Raw genomic sequence first — 15206 nt, 5'->3', positions numbered from 1 at the left:
AGAGAGAGAGAGAAGATTTGAAAACTCCTCTCCCCCCTTCTCTCTTGCTTGATTTAGATCCTTTCTACTCCATATCTCCTGCTTGAGGGTCGGGGGAGGATGATGTTCGAGTTTCTAATCCCAGTTCCCACTGTTTTCTTTCCGGTTTGTTTTCCCAACCCCATACAGAGAAATCTTCATAGCCATGTTGATGGCTGCCAAAGCTTTCCTCTCTGCCCTCCTCCCCATCTTTTCATTTTGCTTATCTTCTCAACCCACCTCATCTCAACATCCAAACCGCTCTTGTCCTCTCTGCTAATTGTAGAAAACTCCACCCTTCGTTGTCACTAGAACAACGTCCCCAAGACCGGATCTAAACGATGATTTGGACGCTTGAATGACCCAGTCTTCTTCCAAGACAAAGGAGTGGTGAGATCCCTCGAGATTCCACTTTGGGTGCCGGTGTGAAAGTTTGCAGCTTCATGGTAGCGAGCACATAAGAGAAGACGACATCAGAACCACTACAATCCCCCCTAACGTTGGCGGCATTTTCAATACTGGAGATGGTGATGCATCTGTGATCGGTGTTTACCAATTTGGGCTAGATCCATGTTTCTGTATTTGTTTGTTGGGTCTTTTGGCCTATAGTTTTTATGTTTATTGTGTTGGTAGGTTTGTTCCCCAATGTGGACTTATTTTTCGAGGGCCTGTTAGTATTAAACTGGAGTAATTGCTCATTTTAATATATTTCTTTATTTAATCATAGAGAGAGAGGTACTGTGAGGAAATTCCTTTAAGTGAGATATGAGCGAGGGTGTATAAGAATTTTGAGATTTGGGTTATGAGATTTAACTATGTGAGTGAAAAAGCAAATATCTCCGGTGGACGCATGCAGAAATTTGTCAAGCCACGTTAAATCTCGTGTCAAATGTTTTTTCAATAGGCTGGTTGGTTTATAGCCCATTGCGAATTTGAGACCAAAAACTTCTAAGTAAAGCATATTATCCATGAGCAGGCCAAATGAAAAAAAAAAAATACGGTTTTGATTTCTTCCACCTCATGCTTCCCCTAATTCTATGTAAATTGATGAACATAAAACAATTGACCTTGTTTCCTCTAGATTTTAGTAAATTGGTAAGTATGTAGGCATTGATCTTATTCGGTAAGCTATGGAGACATCAAAACAAATTTCTCGGGCTACCAGATAAAAAAGGCAATAATAAAATTAAGGTTTTGTTAAATGTACCGAGCAAATGTTTGCGAATACCTAAAATAAAAAATTTGTAATTTAATTCCAAGTTTTCCGTTATCTACAACTTGCATGATCCTAGACTCCGAGTCCAGCTGAGATTTTCTCAACTTGTATGTCGTCCTAGACTCCTGACAGTTTCTATAAAAGTGGGGATAAAAAAGGAATTGACTAGCAAATTTTTTATTGCTTAGTACATTTAATTCTAGGTATATTTAACAACACCCAAAAATTAACAAACCCTATTTTTCCGAATCCTAAATATGTCCATGCAGGATTGCAGGTATCACTTGGCTTGCTCATTCAACTAATACAAAAGTACATTCGTAAAGCTATGAAACTAGGAGTGAAGTTGGGGACACAAAAAAAAAAATTTATTTTCCAAAGGAATACTATTGTACACTGCTGTCCCAAATCCTTTCCAACGGTCCAACACCAGAAGCAAAACCTCAACCTCAGCCATATATGTAATAACAGTACTCTGATAGTACACATCACTGCTATAGAAATAATTGAAAACACCATATATCTAACAAATGTATTTTGATAGTAGTATAAACATATACTGTGACCAGCAAGACACAGAAATTAATGAACTCACTGTTCATGTGAATTATCTGTGGAAGAGTGAGTACCAGATCCAACATTGTTTCCCGATGTGAATAAGTTTGGGTACGAGAAGTATGGGTCATCATCCATTGAAGTCAATCTCTGAGGCTGGTGATGAGCAGGCTCGTGTTCAAAAACATGATCACTGGGAGGAGGTGCGGAATCAAAATCCACTTTAGCCGAGTCCATAAATGAAAGATTTGATGTCTCTGATCCCCGGCCATATTCATGGACTTGATGGGGTTCCGGAGAATTTATAACACCACTAGAATTACCATCAGGGATAAGATGATCAAAATCTGGCTTTTCTTTAGCTGACTGACTAGGAATCTCTTCATGAAATGGGTTTTCACTGCTACTTTCAGATACTTCTTCATTGTTTTTCTTGGTCAGCTCATTGATTCTTACCTGTGCAAGACTAGCTGCCGAGCGAGCTGCTGCTGCCGCACGTTCTGCCGAATCTGCAGCGGCCTGAGCAGCAGCTAATACATCTTGCATATCTACATTGACCTCACTTTTTCTTCTTGAAAGAGAGGGTGGTGGTGGATTCGTATGTCTCACAGGAAACGATGCAGAAGAAAGAGATGGGGGAGAGATAAATGGCAAAAACTGTACATCATTTCCATGACCAACTGAAGCATGAGATTCATGCTTGTTTTCTATTGCTCTTTCTTCTTCAGACTTAAAGGACGGTTCTTTGTATGGATGTCCAATCACCTCAGAATCTTTTGATAACTTGTCATCAATTTCAGGGTGTGGTGGGGTTGGAAAAAGTGGAGCCATTACAGGTGCTGAGGCTGTACTCTCATTGGGTCTTATTGATACTTTAGGAACTTCCGGAAAGTCTAATCCGTCCAAACCATCATCAGAATCAGACTGTTCTTTCTGAACTTGATCAGGAGCACAGTACAATGTCTCATCATGTTTTTCTTTGGGAAGCGGCAACTTAGACCCACTGACAAACAGTGTCGGACCATTCTACCAAAGATATGAGGGATTTTAATCAGATACAGGTAAAAAGAGAAAGGGAAATAACAAGGTAAAAGTGTGGCCATTAACAAGAGTACAACTTACCAGCAAATCCTCATGCGGTTTGAAGATTTCAGCTTCAGATGCAGCAGGATCCCAATCCAGTTCATGCTCTTCGGCAATTTCTTTCAAAAGCTTCAACTTTTTCTCAGCGGAAGGAGCCCGAACAGATAGCAACTCTATCAACTGCAGTAAAAGTGCAGTGTCACAACCACAAATTAGAAACCTAAGTAGATGGTTACAATATGAATATCAAGGAAAACCAGAATACTATTACAAGACCACAACACCTGACGACTGACACCACAATCTGGCATTAGCTCTGTAGCTGCTGATACAAATTCTTTCCCGTATTTAGATACAAATAGCATTTGAACTTGAAGCAACTCTGGCAGATCAGCACATCTTGGTGCAGCAAAACACAAACTGGATATTGCTTCTTTCAAGTCAAGAGGACACTCCCTATATCAGATCACGGTTTAGTTCTTAAATATCAAAACATTAGACGATTAACAAATCAGATGCAGCTGCAAAGCCTTAAGTGATTAAAAGAAAAAAGCAAAATAAGTAGCATAGCCTCCAAAAGCAACAAAATTTACTGCAACTGGATCCATGGTTAATCAATCAAATGAGCCTAGTAAAGCTCCAACAGTGATGAAAAAGGATAATGAGCTATGTATGTAATGCTACATATACAGAGTGTTTGAGATGCTATTTTATAAAGTAGCATGGTGCCTGTTATAACAGTCTTATGCTGATTTATAATATTCCACTAGCATCCCTGGGGGCATTCCATCTGTGTCTCCGTTGCCACAACAGGGCAGAAAGTCTTTGTATAAAACAAGTAGCACTTGCCTAATAGGTTCCTCAGATGCTCATTCAAGAATAGAGCACATATGCAACATAAAACTGTAGATATTGAGTACTCTGCACCACACCCACTGTTTTTAAACAACCAGGTAGAGAGCAGCAATGTGTTACATTTCCATTGCTGAGGGTGTGTGAGTCAATTGCAATCTTCCAATTGCAAGACCAAAATACTTCAAAAACATGAGATTGGAAAAGGTAATACACTTTAATCGTAACAATTTGGGAAACAAAAACTCAAACCAAATACAGTGGTCCATCTGAAAAAAAGGGCTCATGTTACACAGCAAAAGCTTTGCGTTTGGGCAACCCTCTCAACAGCTAAGAGATGCAAACACCAATCATAATTCTAAAACTATATTTATCCTTTATTTTCTCTACCTGATAAGTGATATCTTAGCAACAAAAACAAAATATCAATGACAGAATGGAGATTGAAAACATGGAATGAGAGCTAGTTGCCAGCATTCTTCTTTGAATGTCTATTACCCAGAGCTCCAAAAAGTAACTATGTAACCTTTAAAATCTCCATCCCTACTTTAAAGTATTGAAAGCCAAAGGACTCAGAGTGGCAAAGATGAAACTATATAGGATTGCTTGCGAGAATAGAATCACAAGTTAAAACACTAGAGCAACCATCACAACAAATCCCAATGTGAACAACCAGCATTTAAATTATCAGCAATGAAGCATATCCTGACTCTCATCACGAGCAAGCTGACTTAGTCTGTATGGGCTTTGGCACAGAGATTCTCAAAAATAAAATTGAAATACCCTATATTTTTCTGAGAAAGGAAATACCAATAGTGTTGTGTCAGCTTCTTTTATTGTTTCTGTTCCACAGTTAGTGGCCAAGCTCAGCGATGTCAGAGTGGAGGGCAAGGGGGAGGGGTATGGTGCAGTTTTTTATTTTTATTCATTGATCCACATGGTTAAATTTGGGAAGTGTGTGTTTAAGATGCTTAGGTATTTGCTTGTTTCAACTAGCAACTTCCTTTTTATAACAGACTATTTGGCTTGCTTTCTCCTATGTGTTTCTTTGCGCTACTGGTACCAAGGAATCTAAAGTGCCATTTGTTAGCCATTCAATTGGATGGCTTCACAGAAATAACTGATTCAGCAAGTTTTTCTCACCTATGACTGTGCCCTTCAGATGATGTTAAGGAGAAAAGAATAATTAATAGTTTCAAAATTTCATTTGAGATGTTTGTTTTCAATCACATGTTCAACCTTTATTTTAGTGTTTTTCTATTTTGAATTATGTTTCCATCATTCTTTCAGCAATAAATGCCTGCAACTTAATAGGGTGGATACAACTTAAAAGCCAAGAATATACACGGTTACATAACTGAACTGCTTAAAACTTCAGAAGGAATTACAATGCTGATAATGTTTCATAAGAACTATATTCTACATCATAAAGGTGACTGTCTGCGGAAAAAAAGAAGATAAAAATATTTACAAGAGATCCACCAAGAGGAAAGAGAGGAACTGCACAAATCACACAAACTAACCAACTAAGCCAAAGAAAACATGACTGAAACTACACTAGACCCACACAGTCCTCCATTGTAAGGAATGCTGCAAAGAAGACATCTTTGACAACCTAAAAGTTTTTCTTCTCAATACAACAATCAAGCAATTTTCTTCAGTATATACACTAAAATTTCAAATTATGAACCAGTATTTACTTATCCCCCTTTCCAAATTTAATAATGATATGCCCTGACGTTTTAAAAGTTGGCAAACTAACCTAGATATTTCCTAACCATACATGAAAACCAATCTACAGTTGCACTACGGTGCCACGCAAGAGGACAACAGAGAGAACATCATGCATTATACTCTAGCTGCCTAAATCATCTCAGTTTTTCAATTCATATCTGAACTAAAAAAACGTTCCTTCAGCAGAGAGAACTTGACATATTGCAGAAGTTTCAGCACAAACATTCTCTTACAGGAGCAGTAAACTAGCAGTCGACCAGATAAAGTTTTTAGAAACAATCGGAACTCAAATCATAAAGTTGAAGCAAAGAGAAATATGATAGAAAGAATCACAACTTTCAGTGGCTAACCTTTGTGATTCAACTATTGGAAGGCGGACAGAAATCAGCTCACAATATAGCTCAATTAACTCCTGAGCTGCCATCATGTTCTCTTCTCTAATAATATGCTCTACCTGAAATTCATATATACCAAAAAAGTCAGTTCTAAATAATCATTACTAATTCAGCGATTAAGGAAAAGGAGAAATTACCCGAATCCGAGCAGTAGCTTCTTGGCCAGTCTCAAGAAGCTTGGCAATGTCACGGCGCATCTGTTTGATCTGAATTTCTCTCCTGTTCCTCAGCAGCTTTATCCGCGGAATAGTCAGTTTCAGCAGAGTTTTGCTACACACAGAGAATGAAACTTACATAAAATATCACTGTAAAAACCAAACCTCCACATAAATCAACACGACTATTTTCTCTACTTGCTCAACGTCCCAACAGCAATAGAAAAATCAACCCAAGCCTTGGATCATCAATAATTCACAAACCCAGAAGGTGGAAACACAAGACAAATCAAAAATCAAGGAAAAAAAGAGAGAGAAGGGAGAGATCATGATACCATTTGGCGGCTTTGAAGCCCTTGTTGAAGAAGGAATCGAGCATCGACATTTTGGAATCGCTAAGATGAAAGATTAGGGGAGAAAAGAAAGAGTGAGATTGAATGGGTTGGTTGAAGATTGTGATGTGGAATGATGAGATTGAATTATGTGACTACCTGCTACGTATAAGTAATTAAGATTTTGTCTGCCGACGCGTCGTTAAATCGTTTGCTTAACAGAGAAGGAGACCTCTCTCTTCATGTACTCCCTCTTCTGCTCAGTTTTAATCCCCGGTCACTTTTTGTACTCGATCGGCTGAAACAAAAATGAACTGGACAAAGTACCGATCACTCCTTTCAGCGTTTTGATAGTTTGGCCTTCGAGTTTACGGTGGATCACTCCTCGTCTCATTCGTCAGATAAAATTCCCCCTTACATATGACGGGTGTTATAAAGGTCAGCAGTACATATTACAATTATCAACACAAGAAAGTACTAATTATGTTTTAATAAAGTAATTTTAATTTTTTTAGAAATTTTAAAAAAATTATAGGAATTACAATTTTATGAATTTGAACTTCATTAATTGAAAATTTTATTGTTTGAATTTCATGACATAGAATTTTAAAATAACAAGAATTTGTATTCATACTGACCTTAGATAAATGAATTGACAAATAACACATATTTTGTTAGTAATTCAAGTCTAGAATTTAAGTTTTCAAATTTCATGATTATTTTCTTGTGAAAATTACTAATTTTACGGGATATTAATCTAAATGGAGAAACAATACTAAAAAAATTAAAAATTTCTTATTTTTTTATTAAATTTTTAAAAATTCACTCGCATCCAAAGACACTGTTAGTGATTTATACGTTTACATCTATTAATTATTAATTTGTAACTTTTTCTTGTTGTTACTTCGACGAATGCACATAATACACCTAATGCACATAATTTGGTTAACTTTTTTTTTTTTTTTTTTTTTTGCGCAAGAAGAAAAAGCAAAAAGGCCCAAAAAAAGAAGAAATTGCAAACTCTCATAAACCCTCTTGGTTTTGTTTTCTGGCCACCCAAACGCCCCAACTGGCCACCGCGCGACTTTCTGCTCAACCGCCGAGCTGGTAATACCCCTCTACTTTAGTTCATATTCTCCGATTGAACTTATGCAACTGGGTGATTTTAGAGTGGTACAAAATTGTTGAATTTTCCCTTTAATCTTTATGCATGAATTGAAGGGTCTGTAATTTAATGTTAGATTATTGCTATTTAGAAAGCTTTCATCAGTTTACTTGAGAAAGCTAGTACTCAATCCCATTGATCTGTCCTGGTCTCAGTTAGAAGATGAGCAATCCAGCTCATGGTGTTCGTGAAGAAGAAGATGATGACCAAGGCGAGGTTTACATTGATGAAGCTGACATCATTAATGAAGTCGATGTCGATGAGGAAGGTGCTTCTCAGTTGTTGTATCTCTCTGATTAATTATGTATACTGTGTTTGTGGGTAGGATTTATGACATTTGTTAAGTCCTCAATCATGTTTTGTTGGCTGCAGATCTTCCTGATGTAGACGACGAAGTTGTTGGTACATCATCTTTGGCATACAACTCCTTTTTTATTATCATTTTCCTTTCGTTGCTTTTGAATCAATTTTGATAGTTTTGTATCGTACTTATTTGTTGTTTTCAGATGAGGCTGATGATTCCATGCATATATTCACTGGTCATACGGGTAAGAGTTTGTCTTGCTGTTCGTGCTTACTTTTAATGCTCTTTACATGTTTGTTGCACACATAATGCATTCTTAGTCATTAGAGTGTTATCAGTAGTGACTTTAATAGAGCTACATCAAACTGTTGATTTCAATTGGGAATTTGTTATACACAAAGTTTATAAATACATAGGGTAGCCACTGCATGCTCTATCCATGTTAAGGCTACATTTCTTTGGATTTGGAAAGTGAGAGGAATAATTGCTCAGACAAAAACAGGTGAGAGAAACAAATGGTTTTTTATGAATTATGCAAGTATAGATACATCACAGCTAACAAGCATGTCTACTGGAAAAGTGGAGAATGATAAAAGATATCTGAACAACCAGCTACTATAAAATCCTAATATTCTTTGTATATCAGTAATCATTTAAATACATCTGACTTCTATGCTAAGAAAGATCAACCTTAAGAGACAACTGCCTTTCAATCTTCAAAATAAGCAAGAAAGATTTATCCCTAAATTCAAAGGAAGTTGAAATGCATAATGATGCCCAGCATCCTAGCCTTGTAGCTTACTTATTTCACTGTGCAGCTATTTACTGTAGAACTCCAAGGCGAAGTGGGAACAAGTTTTGTTACACTCTATACACATTGATTTTGAAATGTCATGCATGATATCTTAGAATGGAGTTTCTCATTGTGTTCTTCCCAGTTGTTCTCTTGTATTTAGGTTGTGAACTTTTAATGTTATTTCATCTCTCAAGCATAAGACTGTTGCATAATAGAATTGGAAACCATTGTATCTTGACTTCATGTTAATCTTGCTTAACTTGAGCTATGCCATGGTTTGGATTACCTTTTATTTTAGAATATAAAGTGTAGTATCTTCCTTCCTTTTTTGTACAGGTGAACTTTATACAGTTGTCTGCAGTCCGACAGATCCAGTGTTAGTTGCAACAGGGGGTGGAGATGACAGAGGGTTTCTTTGGAAGATTGGACAAGGAGATTGGGCTTCTGAGCTCCAAGGTAGGCGCATGTCAGAAAAGAAACATATGCTATCTACTTTGGCATTGATACATTACTATATATGTTTGATATAGTGCTTTCTGAACACAATTTGAATTCTAGCTCCAGCAGTTGTGGAATATTTATTCATGAAATTCTGTGCTCACTTTTCGTCATTCTAACTTCTTGCGAGTTGCCTTGCAGGCCATAAGGAATCTGTTTCTACTTTAGCATTTAGTACTGATGGACAGTTGCTGGCGTCTGGAAGCTTGGACGGAATTGTTCAAATTTGGGATACAACATCAGCCAATCTAAAAAGTACTCTTGAGGGTCCTGGAGGGGGCATTGAGGTAAAGTCTCGGGCAGTATTTATCACTACTGCTGTATGGTAGATTAGCTGAAATTTATTATGGACCATGTGACTTCTCAGTGGGTCAGGTGGCATCCTAGAGGGCATCTGGTCTTGGCCGGTTCAGAGGACTCTACAGTTTGGATGTGGAATGGCGACAAAGGTTCCTATCTTCAATTGTTTTCAGGGCATGGTGGTAGCGTGACTTGTGGTGATTTTACCCCCGATGGTATGGAACTATTCTTCATCTGGAACTGTGGATTAGTGCATTTCATTGTTTGAAAGTAGTATATTTTGTTTCACTATTCATTTAAATTTTTTGTGTCATTTGGTGGTTGCTTAAGGTAAAATAATCTGCACTGGTTCTAATGATGCAAGTTTGAGAATATGGAACCCAAAAAGTGGCGAGAACATTCATGTGGTACAAGGTATGAATTCAAATACTTATTAGATCTTTTGTATTCCTTGAATTTAAAGAAGCCGTTATTTTCGAGTGTAAAAAGGTAGTATGGAATTCAAATCTTGGTTGATTTTCTTTCTTATTGTGAGCTGGAATTTTTGTTAAAAAATTTAAATAGTAGACTAGGTTGACGTGAAGAAGCTTGACCTTTCTTACTCTACCAATGACAATTGCTTCATTGAGAAGCTTATAGTTCCATTCCTAATATGGTACATGTGTTCGTCTAGTAATAGATCCAAGGAGAAACATGTCTGTTTCTCAGAAATGATGTGCTCAAGCTTTCAAACATAGCCAACTTGAAAGTTATTCTGGAGAATTTTTTTTGTTTTTGTTTTTATGAGTGTCAATACTGAATCTAGGGTAGAAGGTCACACACCCTTCCTCTCGTGATGTTCTTTTGAATTCTGCCTTATCTTTTGTTTCCATCATTTTAGTCATTCCTTATCTTTGCGAATTGATTCCTGTGGATCATTCTTAATTGCTTATTTTGAGGATTTTAACACATTTTTGTTTTCTAGGTCATCCTTACCATTCTGCAGGATTGACATGCTTGGCAATAAGCTCTGATTCTACTCTAGCTGTTACTGGTTCTGAAGATGGATTCATCCATATTGTAAACATAACAACCGGAAAGGTATGCTCCTTTTGTTCCGGTAAAGTTGGAAGGGATATCAGTTGGTAGTTCCCTGATTTCACATATTTAAACATTGGGCCTTGACTTCTTCTGATCAACAGGTTGTTAATTCCCTGCTTTCACATTCAGATTCGGTCGAATGTATTGGACTTGCACCAAGGTACAATAACCTGTCAGCCTCTCACACTGATGCTGTGGCAAACTTTTCAATTAGTACTGAAATGTTTAATGTTTTGTCTAATATTTCTCTGATTATTCCAAGTTGTATTGATCATCACTTGTTATTCTAGTCATGTATGAAGTCTTGTCTTTCTGACAAATCTACAAGTTGTTTTTGAATCTCTGCAAGCAGTGTGTCTCCACACTCACTGAGTTCACTTCTCTTGTACTCATACCTTAATAATTGTGTATGTAGTCTCCCTTGGGCTGCAACAGGAGGTATGGATAACAAGCTTATCATCTGGGATTTGCAACATTCGTTGCCCCGTTCTACATGTGACCATGAGGTCTGTGAGGGTTTTATCTCTACATTATTTTAATTGATTATGGTTCTCTTTTTTCTTTAACTAAGTTAATATTGTCACTAGCTTGTTTGCTTCCATCAAATGTCAATAATTTCGTATCATACTTCAGTTTTAAATCTCTGCAACTGGTCTAATGGAAGAAATCTTTTCTTGTATGGCAGGATGGAGTGACATGCTTGACCTGGCTCGGGGTATCTAGGTACCTAGCAACAGGTTGTGCAGATGGGAAGGTCCGATTATGGGATAGTCTCTCTGGTGATTGTGTAAGAACCTTCAACGGGCATAGTGAACCTATTCAGTCTCTCTCTGTATCTGCCAACAAAGACTTTCTTGTTTCAGTATCTACTGATGGGACTGCCCGAGTTTTTGAGATTGCAGAATATAAGTAAGCAATATACCCTTCATGGTTTGTCACAAAGATGGTGTTGGAGATATATATATATATATAGTACCTTTTTGTATAAACAATATGAATTGCATGTTTTTCTAATGGTATTTGCAAGATAGTATTTCCCTTTTCTTTTCAGTAGTCTCTAGGATCTGTATTATAACATCCTACATTATTGTTATAAAAAGTTGTTCTTTATATACCATCCAAATATCCAATCCAAGTGTTTCAACAGTTTTATAGTCTGCTGATCTCGTTTCCACCGCTACGCTGCATGTACTGTGGGGCTTAATGTATTAGACCATAGCAGTTTACCTAGCCAAAGAAAGAAAAGAAAAGAGTAATAGTAAAAGGTGTAATATTATATGAATTAGGAGCTGCAATTTTTCAACAAGGCAAAAAAACAGGGACTATCATTTATCTAGCATGTCTCCAATGAGCAAGAGCTGATCTCTCATGGGGGAAGATGAGTCTGTCTGTCTGTCTTGCGGGGTTAGGCTCAGGATGGGTGTTCATGTCTGGGATATTCTTTTGATAATCTGGTGCAATTTGATACTCTTGAGTTCCTCAGAAATTGTATTGTTAGCGACGGTATTATTATTATTATTATTATTATTTTTTCTCTTTGGCCTTGGTATGTGCAAAACATGCAATAGTGCAGCTACGGTTAGTTCCAATAGTTCGTATACGGGTACTTGAATGTGTCCGTATTAAACATCCAAGTCTACTTGGTGTTTTGGTACACTTTGTATCGCAGTCTAGCTATTATTAGTATGATATTGACAGATCAGATCTCTATAACTATTTTCATCATACCAATTAAGACTCAACTTTTGAATACCAAACTTGAAATCCATGAGCAAGAACTAGGAAAGCCGCAAACTCTTTGTGATAGCTATGATTTTCCATTGTCACAGGTGTAGTGAGCACAAATGGGCTACAGGAAATGGGTAGAAGAAGTATATTAATTGAAGCTGCAGGTCTGTCTGAACTTCACGGTTACATTTATTTTCCACAGATATATCGACAGAGAACGTGAACTCCCTCTCTCCCTCGATTGGTTTATTCAAAACTTAAAAGCCTGTTATTAGTTAATTCTCATGCCCCTTTCATTCAATACCAAATCTCTCCATGCTCGTTCATCCTTCTTTATATTTTCTTTTTTGGAACAAGGACATGGCTACCAACCTAGCTACTTACTAATGGCATATCATAAGAGGAGGAGGAGGAAGAAGAGCCTCCTATGTATAGATTAACACAAACTACGACCCTTTCTAGTACTCTAACATATATATAGTCTCGTCGAGTCGTCGTCATCTCGATCACTGTAATAGTCCAAAAGGGAGGTTAAAACTCTAAGGAACACTCACGGATCGTGTTGGAAAATGTTAACGAGAAAAACTAAATCGATATTGAAACACGAATCTAAAATCACTTATTGTTTGGATCAACTAGACAATGTTATCATATCATTTTAACAATTTGTTTTTGGATCTCACTTTAAAGATTATGCATAGAAAAATTCCAAAATTGTTTATCACCAGATCGAAATTCATTGATGAGGGATGTATTGACCTTAATTTGTAGTTTTGAAATCACTCTCTGTTCAACAGAAATATAATGAATTTGACATGGAATTTATGATGGCTTAAATTAATTGCATGCATGACTCGCCATAACATGTGATACTTGAAATTTGAAAATGGCCGTGGATCATGTGAAGTGCAACAGACTGATGTGTACTCTGTAGCTTTCTTCATTAATGTTCATGGTTCAAATCTGGGCTTTCTATATATACTGCACCCAAACTAACCCTTTTCTGCATACATATAGAGCTGACCGGCCTCCATCTCTGGCTGCTATTTCTATCACTCTTTCTTATCAAATCTACCTCCTAGCTTTGAGTTCTTCAAACTTTAGCTAACCTAAGCTAGCTCACAAACAAAAGTAGGACGAATATGAAGAACTTGTCATCTCTTGGAGTAGCCCAAACAATTCTCCTACTTGTGATTTTCTCCATTCTAATTTGGACAAGCTCAAGCCTACGTGTGACGCCTCAACCTTGTATGTTCACTACTCCACTTATATGATCGTTCCTCATGAGTTTATAGTTCGTGTCTTTGCATGATCATATTGCTAATTGTCTTTCTTGTTTCGTATCTCAGCAAATCTTCAAAGAAAAGTCGCTTCTGCGTATAACAGAGATGACGTCCGAACGTATCTTGAGGTATGTTTCTTGTAATAATTTTGAGAGTACGTACATGCCGTGACACTGTACTCGTCATATCTATTACGAAATTTTGTTCCCTAGTAACAAATACGTACAATAAGTTAGATGGATTTTAATTAGTAATGCATGGGTTTTAATGTTTGTATTTGCACAGAAAGGAGGAAAGGATGAAGTAGGAACAAAGATGGAAATGGAACTATACCCGACCGGAACTGGCTCGAGCTTGCCAGACTGTTCACACGCCTGCGGGCCGTGCTTTCCGTGTAAAAGGGTGATGGTGAGTTTCAGCAAATGCTCGAGTACTTCGGAGTCGTGCCCGATTGTCTACAGGTGCATTTGCAAAGGCAAATACTACCATGTCCCCGGCCTCTAAATTGAACCAGTCACTCTACTTTGTGGAGTCTACTACTACTTCTGGGTTTCTTCTTCTCATTTGGTTGTTAATGAGGCTTAGTTTGCAGGTTAGGAGAAAAAGATTAATTGAAGAGTTTGTAGGGGAGATATAGATCGAGTATGTATATGGCAGAATGATCGAATTTCTGGTTTTTTTATTTCTAGTCACTGTTGATTAATTAGTAGATTTGAGTTTATTTCTTGTGGATCTGATATTATTTATTTTGTTCCGACTCTGAAGCCATTACTTCTATGAAAATGAGGGGCGGGAATTTGGGTTCATAATATTGCTTGTATAGAGAAAAAAACCATGCATATATCCCGAGTTGTATATGTCCAACATTTAATTTTTCTCACAAGAACGAAGTGTCGCAGCAGAAGTGCTGATGATGAGAACTTGAGAATATCGGTTAAACTTTATGCTTCATTTGTGATTATATATTGTCAAGTTCTAACTCAAAGCCTTGTGAAGCAAGAAATCTAACTACAAATCAATTGTATATAAAGTTCACTTCCCTATAATAAAATTTAAAACAAAACAACATCATAAATTCCTTAATCTTCCCTACCAAATCATAGATTGAACAATGTAAACGAGTTCACTTAAAAAGAATGCTAACACCCAGTACTATTTGGTCTAGCGGCATAGTCTCTCCTTAGTAAGTGGGAGGTTGTGAGCTCGACTCACGAAATTTTAATATTTGAGTTGTTTACCTGATCAAAAAAAAAAATAATGCAATCAAGCGTTTTTTTTTTTAGAGGAAGGACGCAAGGTCTTGTATTCAGTAAAGAAGAAAATTACACATACATGACTTACCCAAGAAGAGCCACGTAAGAATTAGGTCATGTCGGCTACCCTAAAGTAACCTAGCTAATGTAATCACCCATTGATGAAGCACAAAGAACAAAGAACAAAGAACAAGTAGAACCCAAAACTTGCTAACAAATCTAGTTTATTGAGGCTGAGTTCTACAATAACAGATTAAAAATCTAAAAAAACTAGATTAAAAACCCTAAATAGACTAGGTCGAACCTAGATCAAGCCCAACCCCATAACCAGCACCATGGAAGCAAAAGAGGACCAGCATCCACTGACACCCACCATCCGGTCAACCATGTTGTCACCAACATCACCAAATTGCACCGAGAGAGAGAGAGAGAGAGAGAGAGAGAGAGAGAGAGAGGAGG

At 37.2% G+C, this 15206-nt stretch overlaps 3 protein-coding genes across 3 annotated transcripts; 2 read left to right on the top strand and 1 right to left on the bottom strand.

The window, feature by feature from the left end:
- Positions 1-1753: 1753 nt before the first annotated feature.
- Positions 1754-6589, bottom strand: LOC101296917. Its single transcript, XM_004290396.1, has 6 exons — positions 6344-6589; positions 5991-6123; positions 5809-5912; positions 3157-3328; positions 2912-3052; positions 1754-2815 (listed from the first exon to the last, which is right to left on the bottom strand). The coding sequence occupies exons 1-6, from the start codon at positions 6391-6393 to the stop codon at positions 1826-1828; spliced, it is 1590 nt and encodes a 529-aa protein (XP_004290444.1). The 5' UTR covers positions 6394-6589; the 3' UTR covers positions 1754-1825.
- Positions 6590-7394: 805 nt separating this feature from the next.
- LOC101296623 (angio-associated migratory cell protein-like) lies at positions 7395-11596 on the top strand. The gene is made up of 12 exons (XM_004290395.1): positions 7395-7447; positions 7661-7773; positions 7878-7907; positions 8012-8053; positions 8942-9061; positions 9245-9390; positions 9471-9618; positions 9734-9817; positions 10368-10483; positions 10585-10643; positions 10899-10989; positions 11169-11596. The coding sequence occupies exons 2-12, from the start codon at positions 7668-7670 to the stop codon at positions 11394-11396; spliced, it is 1170 nt and encodes a 389-aa protein (XP_004290443.1). The 5' UTR covers positions 7395-7447; positions 7661-7667; the 3' UTR covers positions 11397-11596.
- Positions 11597-13230: 1634 nt separating this feature from the next.
- On the top strand, positions 13231-13998 carry LOC101303965 (protein EPIDERMAL PATTERNING FACTOR 2-like). The gene is made up of 3 exons (XM_004292450.1): positions 13231-13459; positions 13561-13622; positions 13780-13998. The coding sequence occupies exons 1-3, from the start codon at positions 13354-13356 to the stop codon at positions 13996-13998; spliced, it is 387 nt and encodes a 128-aa protein (XP_004292498.1). The 5' UTR covers positions 13231-13353.
- Positions 13999-15206: the final 1208 nt, after the last annotated feature.

Source organism: Fragaria vesca, linkage group LG2 (genome assembly GCF_000184155.1).
Source record: "Fragaria vesca subsp. vesca linkage group LG2, FraVesHawaii_1.0, whole genome shotgun sequence".
NCBI lineage: Eukaryota > Viridiplantae > Streptophyta > Magnoliopsida > Rosales > Rosaceae > Fragaria > Fragaria vesca.
The sequence above is the reverse complement of the archived record's forward strand: the minus strand, read 5'-3'. Positions and strand labels throughout refer to the sequence as shown.

Coding starts and splice junctions, on each gene's coding strand:
- LOC101296623 (XM_004290395.1), top strand. CDS start 7,668: ATGAGCAATCCAGCTCATGGTGTTCGTGAAGAAGAAGATGATGACCAA. Junction 7,774..7,877: donor AGTCGATGTCGATGAGGAAG/GTGCTTCTCAGT, acceptor TGTTGGCTGCAG/ATCTTCCTGATGTAGACGAC. Junction 9,818..10,367: donor GAACATTCATGTGGTACAAG/GTATGAATTCAA, acceptor TTTGTTTTCTAG/GTCATCCTTACCATTCTGCA.
- LOC101303965 (XM_004292450.1), top strand. CDS start 13,354: ATGAAGAACTTGTCATCTCTTGGAGTAGCCCAAACAATTCTCCTACTT. Junction 13,460..13,560: donor ACGTGTGACGCCTCAACCTT/GTATGTTCACTA, acceptor TTCGTATCTCAG/CAAATCTTCAAAGAAAAGTC. Junction 13,623..13,779: donor ACGTCCGAACGTATCTTGAG/GTATGTTTCTTG, acceptor GTATTTGCACAG/AAAGGAGGAAAGGATGAAGT.
- LOC101296917 (XM_004290396.1), bottom strand. CDS start 6,393: ATGTCGATGCTCGATTCCTTCTTCAACAAGGGCTTCAAAGCCGCCAAA. Junction 5,913..5,990: donor AAGCTACTGCTCGGATTCGG/GTAATTTCTCCT, acceptor TATGAATTTCAG/GTAGAGCATATTATTAGAGA. Junction 3,053..3,156: donor ATTGTGGTGTCAGTCGTCAG/GTGTTGTGGTCT, acceptor CTTTTACTGCAG/TTGATAGAGTTGCTATCTGT.